Raw genomic sequence first — 16,560 nt, forward strand, 5'->3', positions numbered from 1 at the left:
TTAAGGCTCCATGCTATGAAGTCAGCTCCCCCAATTTCCTCCACAGAAACAGGGGTGTCTGTTTATTCTATGTTAATAGTTACCATCTTGTCCTCTCCAGTAGAATATCGCAGTCCTTATAGCTCTTGAAGTGACTACTGCATCCGTACTGTATATAGCCAATAATGAGTTCCTCCTCCCATTACCTTCTGGTGATTTTTTTTTTTAGTGCTTTTGAGAAAGGATTATCCTCTTCACAGAGGTTTATTTACATGTGTAAAAACTGATCTTTGCAAAGGCAAGATTTGTGGAATTTTACATTTTAAGGTGCACTTACAGATGCTGATATTCAGCCACTGTGAAAGAATTGCTGTATAAACTGGTTTAGTGTGGGGTCGGATCATGGGTCTCTCAGGACAGGACACTCTGCATATGCAGGGGAACATACAGTCTTACGGGTTTATGGGTATTCACAAACCTCTTCCTAACAATTTCTCTTGCTGGAAATGCAGACTTTTATTTCTGTCAAAGACACGACTAGGTGCCTTTTCAGACAGCTAATGAAGGACGATCACTCTCTTATTGCATTCTAATGTCTGTGATGGTTTTTCCCACTTTCCCAATGGAGATTAGTAAAGGTACTTGTACTAATGTGTGACTTCTACCTAGTGATTATTATCCATGCAGAAACGTTGGGTATAGGAATAGTCCAAAAAATCTACAACTGTGATAAATTTACTGAAGGACTTTTAGCGGTTCCAGTGCTTCTCGACATGGTTCATGGATTTCCATCCCAAACCAGAGACGGATTTAGCTTTTGATTATGTGGTACTGGTATTGCGTTGTTCCTATTCAATACGCTGTGGGGTATACAATTGTATTGAAAGGTACAAGATGTGGACTTTCCAAAAGGTTTGCATCTTTCAGATTGGTAGGCATGATCCAAAAGTCCATGACTCGGTGTCCAAAAAGCCTATGAGCCTTAAAGTATAATGGTTCTTCTGCCATTTTTTTTTTTTTTTGTAGTGGTGCAAAAAGTTCAGAACAAATCCAGCACCCTGTTATTGCAACACAAATTCTAGATAGGCTGTCGACCAATAAAGTTGCCTTGAATGAAGGAATCCTCTACAGTGGTAAATCGGGACGCTTTTCAAGTTTTTTCCGGTTGACAAGTGGATTCTCATGTAGTGGGTAGTTTTTCATCTGCACATTTAAGGATGAAGGCCACTTACCTCCTGGACGTGATGATGTATCAAACCTATGTATTGATTTATTCTAAGCTTCAATGTAACATTGCAACTGCAGGAGAAAATAGTTCCCAAAGGAATAGGTGTTAAAGCTTCAACAGGTTGAGGCTCATTTTCAGACTTTGGGACTTGGGAATCTGGACCCGTTCACAAAAATAGAAATATGAAAGTGGAACCTGCACACTTCTACTGCCTGTAGTTGATGATCTTGAATTGTTTGGTGTAGATGCTTCCTCATTTGCCCTTTTATATAAAAAGAATTGATGATCTATTCTCCAGGCTTTATTTTGGAAACACCATGTCGACCACACAAGAGCTGACTTTCAATCTTCATTTCATTCTTATGCTTCTAGCACAGCGTTCCCCTTTGGCACAGTGGAGAGCTTCCCACTCTTTCCGGTGCTCAGTTAGCCAATGGGTTGCTTTCTATCTTTATGATAGCAGTTAAAAACGCCTGAAATGTAACCTTGCACTAAATGACGTAGTTTGAGTCGGTGTTTGGCACTGTCATAGGTCGAGTACATCAAACTTGCTGGACTCTGGCACATGCTAAAGCAAGGTTACCTGACAAGGTGTCTACATTCATTTTAAAAGTCATTACACATTAGGTAATTGACTTAGATAAATCCATTCGTTCTGTGCATGAACATTCTCAGGCTGAGTATGAACCATGGTTCTATTCACGCTCGGCGAAGTCCCCTCAGAATCAATGGACCTTGTTTATTTCATGTTTGTTGTAATAGGAACCATATTATTCTAAGCATTACTTGAGTAAGGTGGATAAGAGCGCTATATGCGCTTTGAGCTCAGGTGCTTTGTATCTGTGACCTCCACAAGGTGATAAGGCATATGTTCTATTAAAGGCTGTGTTGCATTCTCTTTTGAACCATTAGACTTTCTCTATGACCGTTTTGTTTAACTTATTACAACCTCTGCAGAAAGAGTTTTGTAAGCTCGATGTCAGGAGGACTTCCAGTTTGTATTTCTCTCAGACCAGGGCTACAAGGAGAGACCAATATTTGCCGGTTAAATATTTTGCGCAGGAGTGATGCCCACCAAACTAAATTAGTACTTTAGCAAGTTCCTTATTATACTCCATCGTTAGATGGTTTATTTGGCACACAAATACATTCTTAATAACAGTGAAGCGTATTCTTTTTTCAGCACGATTTTACTCAGAACACTAGTGATAGTAACTATGGTGATAATGACATTTATAAATATGGTCAGATCCATAGCTTGTTTTTAAAACAACACTTCATACCTATATTGGTATCCTCGAAATACCACCTGGTGATGTTATTGGGATCCATGCTTCTTGTTGAAGTCTGCAGGCAGCAATCTGATCTTCTCTGGCCATCTTCTGAAAGCCTTAGTCTCTTCTCACCAACTCTATGGCTGAATCAAATTTAGACCAACTCTTTTTCAGGTACTTATTTGGCCTACGTTCTTCCTCGCTGTAGTGTATTACTTTCCATTTGGTTTTAGAATGTGGATAGATGAAGATAATTCTACTTGATTCTCTCTACTCAACAACTTCCTCTAGGCCACTAATCTTGTAAGCGTTTTGTTTGATAGGACGTAGGTATATGAGATTCCACATGTTGTTTTCACAGCTTTTCCCTCTTGCCATGGAAAACAACACCTGTTAAGCTAAGTAATGTGGTACTGCTGAACATGTTGGCAGCCCCCAAAATCGCTTTGAATGTATAGAAGGTAGGTCCCAAGTTTTATACTGGCTGAGTATTTGGCACACTAACCATTTTATCCATCTCTAGAACCAAATACTTTCATTTTTCTTAGAAGTATTCGGAGTATCTTTGCAAAGAGCAGGAAGACATGAGGTCATTCGTAGGAATTCAGGGCCCACCCTAGACATGATGTGCTCTTGTCTCGCATTGTTGTTTCACCCTTAGTTTAGAAAGTAGCCAGTCACAGTTGTACATTGTAAATGGGAGGAAGGGTTAGGCCTAAAGTATAATATCCCAAAAATGTTTTTTTTTCGCAGTACTGATAAGATCAGGGCTCATGCACGCGCATGGGTCTGCATCCTCAGTCCTCGGCGAGTCGTTTGTGTGGTTTGAATAGAATGGGCCAACCACCAGTCTGGTGGCTGCAGGCGTATCCTTTGAGGGTCCAATTAAAGTTTGCAATTGTTCAAAATAAACAAACCATGCCAATTTTCTTTGATATTGCAATCTTCAGATAAGCCCGAAAAGCCCTTTGGAGACCTTTTTTTAGACTTTAGACAAAATAGTTCACTGGCAGGACTTCCCTTCTGATATGGCCTCTGTTTATTAAGAGCCGACTCGCTGAGCCACTGATAACAAAAGGAATTGGAGAGCGATGTTGATGGACTGCTGCTGGTAAGCGCTATTATGCCCTTTTGGCCAATATTTTAATATTGTTTTACTGAATCAACAATGCAATTATGCGAAGAACCGAAAACAACTATATTGAATTTATTGGCGGTGTAGGCAGTTGGCGAAAAGCGATATTTATCAGTTCTCAGATTAAAAGATTGCAAAACGGTCGAGCATAGCAGGGAAAGATCAGCCGAACCTTTTAATCTTTCCAGAGGATTATTTAGATGGGAAACAGAGTGGTTAGCTGTTCTATGGAATGCAAGGGGACTTTTCACTTTTATTTAGTTCAACTTTAACTGAAATGAAATGCAATGAGGCTGTGCTCAGAATGTTTGGCCGTTTCGGAGCACCCATGGCTCTGTCTGCTGATCGGAGTCCGTGTCTGTTGCACCTGCGTGTAAAGAGGAGCTTTTTCTTTAGCAAAACGTGAATAATGCGGAATTGCCTAGCACTGTGTGATCCGGCTCCTGTTCCTGTGTCTCTTGTTCTTTCATTTCTGTGTGGTTAATGTCATCCCATAATGCTCAGGATCCCTTAGTACCCCTCAGTTGTGACCACTGCCAGTGCTTTAAATGGAAAAGTAAAAGTGCAGGGACTCGCTAGTTAGAGTACTTGAGTAATTAATTGCTCCTGAGAAGTGCAAGTACTCTACCGTAAAATGTATTGCACCAGTGTTGAGAAGTGCAGGTACTCTCCAATTCAAATTAAACAAGTGCAGCTCCTCAGTACCGGACAGTACCTGCTCACTTAAAGCACTGTCTGCAGCAGGGAAACTGGACTCGAGAAGAGAATGCATTTCTTTTCCTCTTGAGTAGAATAGGTGATTGATGTTGGATACACACCTTTGCCGTATATATCTGTTGTCTGGATTCCCACCTCCAATCTAAGCGGCTCCTCTGCAGGCTGGTTTCTGGGAGCACCAGGTTATACCAATTGAAGTGGATGTTTGACATGGGTTTACTGTGTGGATTTGTCAGTTGGTCTGATCACTTTCCAGAAGGTGATGATCTGTTGAACACAAGTATTTCGTCTTAATTTGGTGCTAAGAAGGTATTTTGAGGTGAAGGAATTCCTTCCACTTGCGGCATCTGTAACCGGACTGCCTTTAACCAAAGAACGACCCGCAACTCATTTTGCATCATTTCCCGGAACAACCCTTGTCACCTGAAGACGCAGACTGTAGTTCTAGTCGAATTTCTGTGTCTCGATTTCTACTCAGTTGGGCTCTATGCTGAAACCCAGAGGCTTGGCGCAAGGCCTTCTGCGCTTTCTGTATTTAATGGCATTTATGTTAGTTTTTCATTTCTGCTAGTTTTTCATTTCTGCTCAAAAGTCACTAAATTAGACACAAAGTGACGGCGTTTTTCGTTTGGCACAACCATGAGTGTCCAATGTAAAGTTTATATATTGTTCGTAGTGGTCACAGGTATTTGTATTTGGTGTTGAATTGTCCCTTTTATGTTTTTCTATTAAATAATTAAAAATGTGATTTTAACTTGCCAACAGCCTACTGTTAGTGCTGCTACTTGCTAATCACGTGTATGCACCTTCTGTGCGAGCAATTATTCCACAACTAACTCAAACTCGTCAGAAATAATGAGCGTGAAAATCCTTTTGAAAAATCTTATGAACTGTATGCTGTCTTTCTGCTTGATATAAGCCCAGCAAAAACTGTACTCCTTCAGTCCAAATACTCTCCACTCCTGTTAAAATTGGTTACAGCTACAATCTCTAGTTTGGTCATCTCACTTTCTTAGTTGTATTTTCATTCATATGTCGTATCTACATTTTTTACAAAAATTGAACCGAGGCACACATTTCCAAAATCAACAAAACAACTTCTAAAGTACTGCACTTCTGACTATATGTGCAGGGTACTCCATCTTGATGCAGTAGTGCTATACTGTATGGCCCACACAAACCATTGCCCCCCCCCCCCCCACACCCCCAGCTATTCTGCTTACTCCTTCACACCTGACTAAAGATGCCAACAGATCACATGACGCCCATACTGATAGACTTCCACTACCTTCAACTAGTAAGCCAAACTAATTTTCAAAAGGCCATTGGTGTTTCACAAAGCCACTCATTTTGTCCTCCTGCCCAGCTCTTTTAAAGACAACCTGCACGTTGTAGGAGTACTAAGACACCAGAAAATACTTCTAGCCGTCTGGAAATTCTGAAAATGGAAACATCAAAGACACCATATCAATCCTTCTCCTGTCAGTCTGTCTGCTTCAGCACGACTCACGCTTAACTCAAAGAAATACGTATTCAGGTTGGTTTACCAAAGCTTAATTCTTCACTCTCCTTCCTATTTACACTTTCAAGATTGTTCGATCTGTTTGACCTACGCTTTATGAATTTCCTATAATGTTACTGTTGCTCTAGTTTATTCTTCTCCCCACCTTTGTTGTTTCCCAGGATAATTTTGGATGTAATTTTCTAATTTTATGAGAAGAGGTCTATTGCCCTTGTAGCTAGGGCCATGCCAGTTAAATGCTGTTAACAATTACAATCTCAGAATGATAAAATCCTGAGTGAGCCTTACTGTTGGGAGTTTAATCTTGATATCAAACATATCCTGTAATGATTCCTTAACGAGCTGAGCTATCTTAATGACTTACTAGGTAAGATTTCAAGAATATCCAAAAATGAAGTTCCTATTTTCAGAAAAGACCTTGGCCATGTTAGATCATCCTGCAAAATCAAACTACTTGTTACCCTACTAGCAAGCAAGGATGTTATTTATTTCCCAAATCACCACCGCCTATATTGTCTTAAAACCATGTATTTTAAAGAAAGTGTCACACGTTATGTTCGTCTTTATAAACAAGCTGCATCATAATGAAATAGCATTATAAACATGAGTAATCGTTGAAGACAGGAATACAGTTTTAGTAATAATACGTCTACTTCATGCAGACTATACAATATTCTCTCATTAATGTTGTTTATTCACTGGACTAGCAGTTTCTGCAGCTATATGCTTGCTGACTGGTATCGTTTGGAAACGTTGTTCTTTTACATACCTCGCTGGTTTCATGTAAAATATTATCTACACGAATGTTAAGTAAAACATAATCTATATTTCGAAGAAAGCATAAAGATGGGGGGTAGTGTTGTGTAGATCGGAACGATATATGTTTGCTGTGTTACGAAGCAGGTTTTGGGTAATACGATTGAATGACTAACCAGCAAGACAACAAAACTAGACCAAAAAAGAAGTTGAGTAACAGCAAGGAGTTTATTCACTCCTATAATCCGGAAATGAGAGACTAACGGTTTATCAGTTAAACCAGGCAGAGAGAACCGATGCGAGATAAGGTAAGTAAACAAGATCTACATTTCAAGAATACATTTACAGAAAATGCACCTGAAGCTTTCAGTTACCTCTATAAGAGCTGCTTTTATTTGTCTTTTCCTCATCACTTTATCAGGATGCTTTAGTCACCTTGCTCGTTTATTTTACTCTACCTGTTTATCATTTGCCCCTATGTAGCTCTCCGTTTCGGAGGGGCACCGGCAGTGAGCAGGCCCGGGCGCATCTACCCACCCTGCTGACCCTTCTGCCAGGACACAGACCAGTTCTGGCAGCAGGGGTTTGGAGCTGTGTGGCTTCAACGTGCCTGTGCTCCTTTCAGTCTGCTACTGTCTCTTGTTTATTGCACACGTAGCAGATTAAATTCAAAGGCTGTGATCCGCCTCAGTCACATTTCCTTCGCTAAACAGGAACTTGTATATTCCTGATTCTGCGTCTAACAAACGATGCCGCCTATTCAAGACAGCCCGTTCCAATGGCAGTGTGAAGATCCTGTCCACGATGTGCCAGGCTAGCAGTACTTGGACCAGCGGCAGTAAAATGGGAAGTGTCTTTGCCGTGAATGATATCGATGGCAATCCTTATTTCATGTTTCCGACTTGGTTGGATAGTAGATCAGTAATCCTGTGCAGACGTTCGGCTCCTTAAATTGCCTGTGATAGATTGATTTGTTTCTTTTAAAATCCCCTTCTGAAGTGGACGGACTGTCCAGAGCGCCTGGTTCTGTTTGGCCTGCTTCACTTTATTGGCCATTCTTCACCTAGAAGATACACGAGAATGCGCTTAGATGAGGCTGTTTTTTGAAGCTCTGAATATTCTAGTTTTTTCATGCACTCCTTTTATTTCTCCCTCCTTCGCCCCATCTTTCTAATGCTTTATGGATCTAACTGATGGCAGTTACATTGTTGTGAACACTTTCTGGATTGCTGGGATTTGCTAGTTTACTTACTTGCTTTTGTCTGTGGCAATGTCCAAGGTGACAAGATTTTTTTTTCTGCCTTTTCTCTCAGTTCTAGGACGATTATGAAACTTTGGGGTACATTAATCATTGTAGCCTTTTATTGTTCTTCGTATCTGGGGCTGTAAATAAGGACGTTTATTTCCTCTTCTAAGAGAACCAGATGAAACTGTTGACAGATCCAGCTCTCGCTGTATCACCCTTGATTGATTGATGTTATTGCCGACTATTTATATAGTAATTAGTCGCCTGTGTTTGGTATTTCTTCAATGTAATTACAGTCCTGCTCTGTAGTCTGCGGCATTTCATTTTGTTTTTTGTTAATCAGTGGGTTGTATGTATGTAGGAGTTTCAGGTATTGTATGTAAGTATTGGCTTCAGGCTACGGAAGAGACTTGTGACTCCCCTGAGATGTAAGCTGCAGTTGTAATTTGTTTTCTAATTTTTAATATTTATTTATTAATGTTGTTTGGTGTCCCACTCTATGCTATCTTTGGTGTTGGTGGGGGCTCTCTGATTTAACCACTCTTTTAACAATACTGTATAAAAGTTCAATAAATACATCAGTCAGGGAATGGCCACAGGCAGTGCTTAATTTGAGCTGATGTTTTCCGGTGTGGGGCACCGGCAGTTATCTTTGAGGGCCGGCACTTATTTTTCTGCCTCAAGCATTTAATGTGAGCAAAAGACTCATGGGAAAGACGAAGGAAGAGAAAAAGGAAAAAGCTTCACAAAGAAAGAAACCTACTAGAGTGAGCTGAAGGGGCAGGGAGTGGCTGTAAATGGATTTAAGAGGCCCAAGATAGCGTCAGGACTACGCTCCTCAGCATCTGTGCTCCCACATTTAAATGCAGGAGCCGCGAGTTTCAGAGGAGAGTTTTGGGCACTGCACATTTTTATCCTTATTTACAAGTTAAGCACTGGGCACAAGGGGGAGAGAGTAGGGACGATCAGGGGCTACAGTGGGAGGTGTGAGAAAGACAAGAAAGAGGGGTACGAGATTAGAGACCTTGAAAGTAATTTAGTATGTATTGTAGTTTACAATAATGAAAGAAAAAGTTCCCAACTACAGTACAGTGTAAACATGAATGCCACAAGGACAGCATATTTTCAACCGCATCAAGAGATGCCGCCTTTCGTAGTCGTCATAGAATATTTCCTGGTTAGTAGGCCTGGGCGGAGTTCTCAGAATGCTGCTATGCAGATCTTGGCAAAGTGGCCAAAAAACTCCGCTGCACTATGCAGAGTTCTGCCAACGCGGAGTGTTAGGTCACGCTGTTTGCACTGACTTTTTTTAAGCACCAGGTTTTTGTCCCGTGCTGAAACATCAACGAGAACGGCACCACGTGCAACACAAGAGGGCACTTCTTCTTTTCTGCCACCTGAGTAGATTTTCTACTCCAGCGGCAACTTCCTCAAAGTGAATGGAAGATTTCTCAATGCTGGTGGTAGCGACCATTTGCGACTGCCCGCATTGCGAAATCTTGCTGGGAGGTGGTGATTTTCCTCACTCACGCTTACCAACTTAATGTTGGCAAGCGCGAACGAGGAACAGTCTCCACAAACTCCGTGAGTTCACTGCCCAACCCTACTAATTAGCTGCCACCATTTGATGAATGAGACTGCTCTCCACAAATTAGCAAGAGCTCAAAACAGCATTACTCTAGCACTAAACCTGCCTCAGTGCATAAAACCCAAACAATATTTCCAAAAGCAAAAACGACAGAGAACCAAGCATTAGTTATTTAAAAACACATAGAGGTGTTTGCCATATGTTTCATTTTTTCTATTTCTTGAACCAAGTGTCTCTATTAAAAGGCAATGCATGCCTTCTTTGCTGGGATGCCGTGCTTCAAAGTATGAAACCAGAAGCGAATCTCTAGATGCAATTCTTTGAGAAAGTCACGCAAATACCATGGAAGGTGTCCTAGTGCTACCAAAAACTACAGACACGTTAGTGAAATAAGTCTACAGACTGTGTAGGAGACAAATGCTTGGCTTTTGCGGAGTCCAGTTGTAACAAACAGTGGATGAGCTCTCATGACATCAATATAGCCTTTCCCCTCTACTGAGAAAGTTGTTTTCCCTCATTATTGCTTCAGACTGACTCCACAGCATTACTTGTTCAGTCAGTTACTCCAATACAGCTTTAGCATTGACAAGACGAATCAGCCACTTGTTTATAGTTAGTATGCTTTTATTCGTATTTAGCCAAAGTTTCCCGTTTTCCACCCACCTTGCAAAAAATAATGAAAGTAACAAAAGGGGGATCTACGCTAGTCTTTGTTTTCTTGTAAAAAAAAATCAGAGTCTATAGCGGTATCCCATTTTGATGCAGTTCTCCCTCACAGGAAGCCAGTTCCCCCAGGTGGGCATTTGTCCACAGAATCACCCTCCTTTTGATGCTGTTTCCCCTCACAGGCATCCGGCCTTCCCTGGAAGGGATCAGCTCTCAGTTCTTCACCGTTGAAATGGTTCTTATACCTTTGACTCCGTTTAAGCCTGGTGGTCCTTCATATGAGAATCTGTATGAGGAGGTGAGACATAGTCTTGGAAAACGTATCCTGGCTACCTTGTTTATGCGCCCACATTGGCTAGGCCTAGAGTGTTTTTTTTTTTTTTTTTTTTTTTTTTTTCATATAAAGTACAACTATTTTCATTTTTTTGTTTTTGCTTTGGATCTTATCTGAGGACTAACACCCACCTCCCTCACCTACAACCTTTCACCCTCTACAGTGCTTGGATGTATCAAGTATGTAGCATGATACAAGTATGTCCACTGGTTTTTACATAGAGATATTCATTTTTGGTAAAAGTACTCCTTTGAGTTGTTCTGCTGGCATGTTCTGGCGCAGCCTTTTCCAGCCTTCTGCTACTTTTAATAAATGTGAAGAGAAATGTATTTCTCAGTGTTGTGCTTTGTTAATCTGTATGATGGGCCTTACTAGCATGTAAGAAAACACATAGAGAGCCTGTGCCTCTATGAACAGGGCCATTCTTTTGTCCATATATTTATGGCACTGAGCAAAGTGCTTGCTCTCCAACCACCCCGTATACCCAGTACTATTGCCCAGTGTATGTACCCTTACTACATGGCCTAAAGCCAAGCCCTCTGGACACTTGTCGCAGTGCATGGCCATAGGCTTTGCATTATCCACAATAATTTATTCACTCAGTCCAGGCTGGGTATTTCTTGTGTTCTGCTTATCCAAACTGGGACCCAGAGGTCTATATATGTTAGTATAAGGATCCATAACTGGCCTACTCTTGTCTGCGAGCTGGTTTATAACGCGTGTACAAAATGGTCTTTTTCATTACTTGTAGTTTCATTTTTCCACTTTAAATAATGTATCAAAATCTATGGGTGTTTTTAAGCAACTAGATAAGATATTTGCTAATCCAAAACAGGAGTGTGTCTTTGAATAAGCCATATTTTCATGTCCTATTCTGTTCAGCATTTTTGAGGTGATTTCAAAAACAAAATGCAACCTTGGACAACTCTATTGTATATGAACCAGCCACTCGACCAATCTGCACAAGCATTCATAAATCCAAGATAGAATCCTGTCTGCAACTCCTCCATCCCTGGCTTCTGTATCGTGTGGGAATTGTACAACACAAGGATCAGCACTATATACTCGAGCACCTGTCCCAGTATGCAATCTCCTGTACCCCTGTTCCTATTATCACAGTCTGATACCTCCCAATCTGACAGCCAATTACAAGAGCTTAGTCACTGACCACTTTCTAAACTGGGTTTGACCTCTCCAAAAGGAGAAGGGAAAAAAGGAGCATCCATCTCCATTGAGCATCACTCCAGTGCTTGTTCGTTTAAGGTAACAGAACACTTTGACATAGACATACTGCTGGGTAATGGTTTTAATGCAGCTAGTTCTGCTGTAAGGCCCCCTCTTGCAACCCTCTCACCAGACCCACCAGTACCTGAACATGCAGGTTTACTTCTTATAGGAAAGATTTTTCTCAAAACCATTAACCAATCTTCTAAGTAATTCAAAACTAATTTTCCAATGGGCTTATTATTTGAACTATAACTCAAGAGTAGCTATTCATGTATACAAAAGATATATAGGAGTACATATTTTGCAGAGCTTGTGTTTGTTCATTGCATAGTGCATGTGAGTTAACTTTGTGGAGAATTTTATGCCAATAATATCGCTAGTTGTTTCATGGCACCGTAGTAATTGTTGGGGCTTGTAGCAAGACACCTCCAGGTCAGACCAGAGACTAGAAAATAATGGTTTGCGTATCACTAAATGATTGACCTTGTGATGAATATTGTGACTGTAACGCTACTGGTTTCTTGTGATCAAAGTAGTTCTCATTGTTCTCTGTATCTCGCATTTGAGTCTATTATAGAAGCAGGTTATACTGCGTTTCTTGTTTATCATATCCAGCTGATCCTATGGAGCATGCTCTTTCATAAGAGGAAGAGCTTAAAATTAAACTAGAATGTTAGAATTATGGCAATTAAATCTGCTCTTTGATCCTCTACATTCCTTGCTGGCAGCCTAATTCACATAATATGCTCCACTTGTAGTTTCCTGCACGAATCATCCTATTGGTCTCCTTATTTTATCTATTTCTTTGGAGGATGCCAAAATTGAGTTATTGTTACGATGGTGTTTGTTTCGTTGGTTTGAGTGTACTTATTTAGCCAGTTTCTAAAGTGCACTATGTCTCCTCTTTGTTACTTTCATTTAGAGAACATGACAGAAGAGTGAAAAAGCACACAGAATGGGAGACTAAAGTCCAGTTGATAGGTAATTAACTGTCTGTAACATTATTCTGCCACCACTCCTGTTGTATGTTGGAATCAACTTTGAGGAGTTTGTTTTTTTGTTTTTTTATAGTACATTTTTGAACTGTATGTAGCTTGGTTCAGATCTCTTATTCGTCCCCACTGCATGCAACCGTCTAGGTCCTAATACACATCCATTGATCTTCCTCCTTGGGTTATTCTATTGAATGATTGTTGGTTGATCTGAGGGTTGGACTTTGAGTTGAAAGCTCTGATTGAAGTGTAGTGAGGTAACAGGTTCTGCAGAGACAAAAAGCCTTTGCCCCAGGATTCTTTGTGGTTGGTGTGTAGGACGTTCAATTTGATGCTGCCATCAGCAGGGAGCAAGTGGATATCTTTAAACATGAGTTTATGTACACTAAGCCCCTTACTGGCATCCTGGTTCCATTGCCTTTGTTGCTCTGCAATGAATTTTGAGGGGCACAATAATAGTTGACTTGTACTTGGTTAAGAGCTTGCATCAGTTTAACTCTCAGGTTGGTGTGTAGTAGTGAAAAGATTTTCAAAAGCGGAAATATCTGTGTATCTGTGTCCCCTGCCATCAAAATTGATAGGAACAAGAATGAGAGGTTTGCATTGAAAAAAATCCTGAGACCCTAATGTTTGGTGATGTAAAAGGCCTGGTTCCTTGGCTTGTGGGGGGGCGCTAAGGTTTAGAAATTGGGTCTCTAGTTGACAGAGGTATGCTCTCTGTCCAAGGAGGGACCACAAATCTAGTCAGGGTAAGTCAGTTAAACACCATAAATTAACCTGTGCTCACGCTCTAGTAGCTTGGCACAGAGCAGGCAGCCTTAACTTAGGAGGCAATATGTAAAGTATTTGTGCAACACCACGGACAGTAAATCAGTGCAAACAGTTCACAAAAAGATACCACACCAGGTTAGAAAAATAGAGCTTAATTTAATGAACAAAACAAGCCAAAACAACCAGAATCCAATAGGTGGAAGTTGAGATATGAATTTTGGAAGTTTAAACTTAGTTGTTATGTTTAAAAGCATAAATTGCCAACCGGGACTATCTGGTAGTGCTAGACTGGGTCAAATCTGAAAAGTCAGGCTGACTGAGATCGAGCACGGGTCAGACACAGGGACCAACTTTGTACTGATGGAAAAAGTACCTTGTTGCGCAGTCGATGAGGCCTGATGCATGGAGCAGAGTCATGCAATGCATTGGTGTCGATTCTGCTTGATGTAGCCGATGCGTTGGTTCACAGCCGCATAAATCGATATGCAGTGGCTTTCACCAATGTAGGTTTTGTATCGTAGTTGAGCCACACAGTTGACAAAGCAGTGTCCTTGAAGTAGGCGATATGTCAGTTCCTACTGGTGCAACTGCGTCGATGTGCGGGTTGTGGCAGTTGCAGCACTTTATATCCACTTCCAAGGACTGGATTGGCACCACTTGGCAGGGAAGGACTAGTAGCAAACAAAGTTCAGGTGATGTTGCAGGATTAAGAGAAGTTTTTAATGTCCCTGAAACTTCAGAACAGAAGGCAAGCCGGCAAGACCTTGAAATCACTATGGTTCTGGGGATATAGAGATTCTGGTCCAGTACTTCTCACTCCCAAGCAAGGAGGGCAGCAGGGCAGGCACAGCAGAGCAGGAGTCCAGAAAAGTACACCACAGTGACAGTCCCTTTGGCAACACAGCAGTCCTTCCTGGTGGTATGTCATCAGGTTCAGAAGTGTACTGAGTTAGTGGTGTCTGAAGCCCAGTTTTTATATCCAATGGTCCCTTTAAAGTTGGGGAGACTTCATAGAGAGGCCTTTGAAGTGCACAGAGTCCCTGCCCTTCCTGCCCTGGCTCTAGACTCATAACAGGGGGTTATACAGCCGTTTGTGTGGGATCACGATACAGCCCATTCAGTTATAAGTGTCAGCTCCTCCTTCCCCCCCCTGCCCAGGAACGGCCATCAGGATGTTGGTGGCCCATCAGTGACACATAGGCTTCCTTGGTGTTTGACTGTCTGAAGGAATTGCACAAGAGGCCAGCTGTCACTCACCCAGATGTGTATTCAGACACAGGCAGATGGCACAGAATGTTTCAAGTAAGAAAATGCCAACTTTCTAAAAGTGGCATTTTTCAGAACTACAATTTAAAAAACGAGTTTATCCTAAATTGGGATATTTTAAATTGTGATTCCAGAGACACCAAACTTAGGGGTCCCATCTCTTCTAACTGGAAATTACACTTAAAAAAATGTGACAAGGTAATCAATCCCAATGTTAACCTATGGGAGCGGTAGGCCTTGCAGTGGTGAAAAACGAATTTAAGAGTTGTTTACTGCCTGAACATGTAAAACTAAAAAGTACATGTTAAACATTTTACATACACTTCGCACTGCCTTTGTAGCTGTCACGCATCTACCTTGGGGGTGACTTGTATGTATTAAAAAGGAAGGGTTGGGCCTGACAATAGGGTTAACTTGCCAGGTTGACATGGCAGTTTAAAACTGCCCACACAGGCTCTGCAGTTTCTTCCTGAGACATTTTTAATGGGCTACTGAACTGGGTAGCAAATCAATGCTGCAGGCCCACTAATAGCATTTAATTTACAGGCCTGGGCACATCTAATGCACTTTATTAGGGAATCTAATCAAGTACAATAAATATTCCAGTTGTGGATAAGCCAGTGTTACTATACTTTAAGGAGCACGTGCACTTTAGCACTGGCTAGCAGCGGTAAATGCCCAGAGTCCTAAAGCCAGCAAAAATGAAGTCCGCAAAACAGGACTTCAGAAGGCAAAAAAGTCAGGGGAGACCACACCAAGGATGCCAGGTATAACACTAAGCAGATAATAGTGAACCGGACTCGGTTACTTTGTGTAATAGGATCTGCGTCTTGGCACCATTCAGGTACTGGAAATTCTCCTCTAGTAAGTCTGAGGTCGGTGAATGAAGTGACGTTTGTTGGGATCTCTATCCCCAAAATGGGTCTGTGTGTCACTGGTGTAAATTTGGAAGTTCAACTGGTGCTGCTCAAGAAATTGAGCCCAAGGGCATAAGTAGATGTTGAAGAGAAAACTGAAGGGAGATTAACTTTGAGTGGTGCTTCAGTCCACTGGATGTATAGAGAATTTGAATTATCCAGTCATGACAGTGGTTGGAGAGCAATGAATGAATCCTTTGCAGAACTGTACCTGCTGCAATATTCAAGCTTCTTAATTAGGATTACATGGTCTATATGTTGCAGGTTTAAGGTGAAGCCTATTGAGGGCTGTTTAGTGTGTCCTCAATTAATTAGTAGCTCTTGCCTCATTAATCAGGGTAGTTTTTGTGCCCCTGGAGAAGTTGGCTAAAATCCACATATCCTTCTAGTTTGTCTCATAATCTTAGTTGCATGAAATTGCTGCAACGTAGTCAGTTGGAGATCGAATGGTAGTTGACTAGTACTTTGGGCCAGCAGATGGTAATCAAAAAGAGGACTGTTAATGGTACATACCTTATATATTCATCATAGTATTGTCCATTATTCACATAAAAAGCACAGTAGAGTATTTTTCAGACTTTTGTTGTGGGACTGTAGGTTTTCTCGTTTATGTCATACATGCCCTGCATGCCCTGTGCGTCCTAACTTAGTTTTTTTTATTTATCTCATTTCTAGCTGCACCCCAATACCTCGAGCAGAAGAGGAAGCCACTGATGCTGAAAACATGGAGAAAGAGAAAAGGATCAACAAAGGCGAGGAGGATGAGATGGTAATCAGTCAAATTGTGCAAATTTACTTTGATTAAATTACTAGTTGAAGTTCTTGTCAGACTGGTCATGTTTGCATCTCAGCCTGAATGGTTGCTTAGTGAGTTAATCCCTAGCTATATGTATCAGTTGTGGTCCGCAGACCTAGAGTTTCAATCCCAGCCATGAAAACTGG

At 41.2% G+C, this 16,560-nt stretch overlaps 1 protein-coding gene across 7 annotated transcripts in view; it reads left to right on the forward strand.

The window, feature by feature from the left end:
• ATP13A3 (ATPase 13A3) overlaps positions 1-16,560 on the forward strand; it is a 429,788-nt gene that overhangs the window by 50,166 nt on the left and 363,062 nt on the right. For 5 of the 7 annotated variants that reach the window (XM_069213169.1, XM_069213167.1, XM_069213166.1 and 2 more), the window contains exons 2-3: positions 12,595-12,653; positions 16,294-16,387. In XM_069213169.1, the coding sequence (XP_069069270.1) occupies positions 16,343-16,387 (45 nt within the window). In that variant the 5' untranslated portion in view covers positions 12,595-12,653; positions 16,294-16,342. The remainder of the gene's footprint in view (positions 1-12,594; positions 12,654-16,293; positions 16,388-16,560) is intronic. The other 2 variants (XM_069213168.1, XM_069213170.1) reach the window with 1 other exon arrangement.

The sequence above is a fragment of the Pleurodeles waltl genome, chromosome 11 (genome assembly GCF_031143425.1).
Source record: "Pleurodeles waltl isolate 20211129_DDA chromosome 11, aPleWal1.hap1.20221129, whole genome shotgun sequence".
In the NCBI taxonomy this organism is placed as follows: domain Eukaryota; kingdom Metazoa; phylum Chordata; class Amphibia; order Caudata; family Salamandridae; genus Pleurodeles; species Pleurodeles waltl.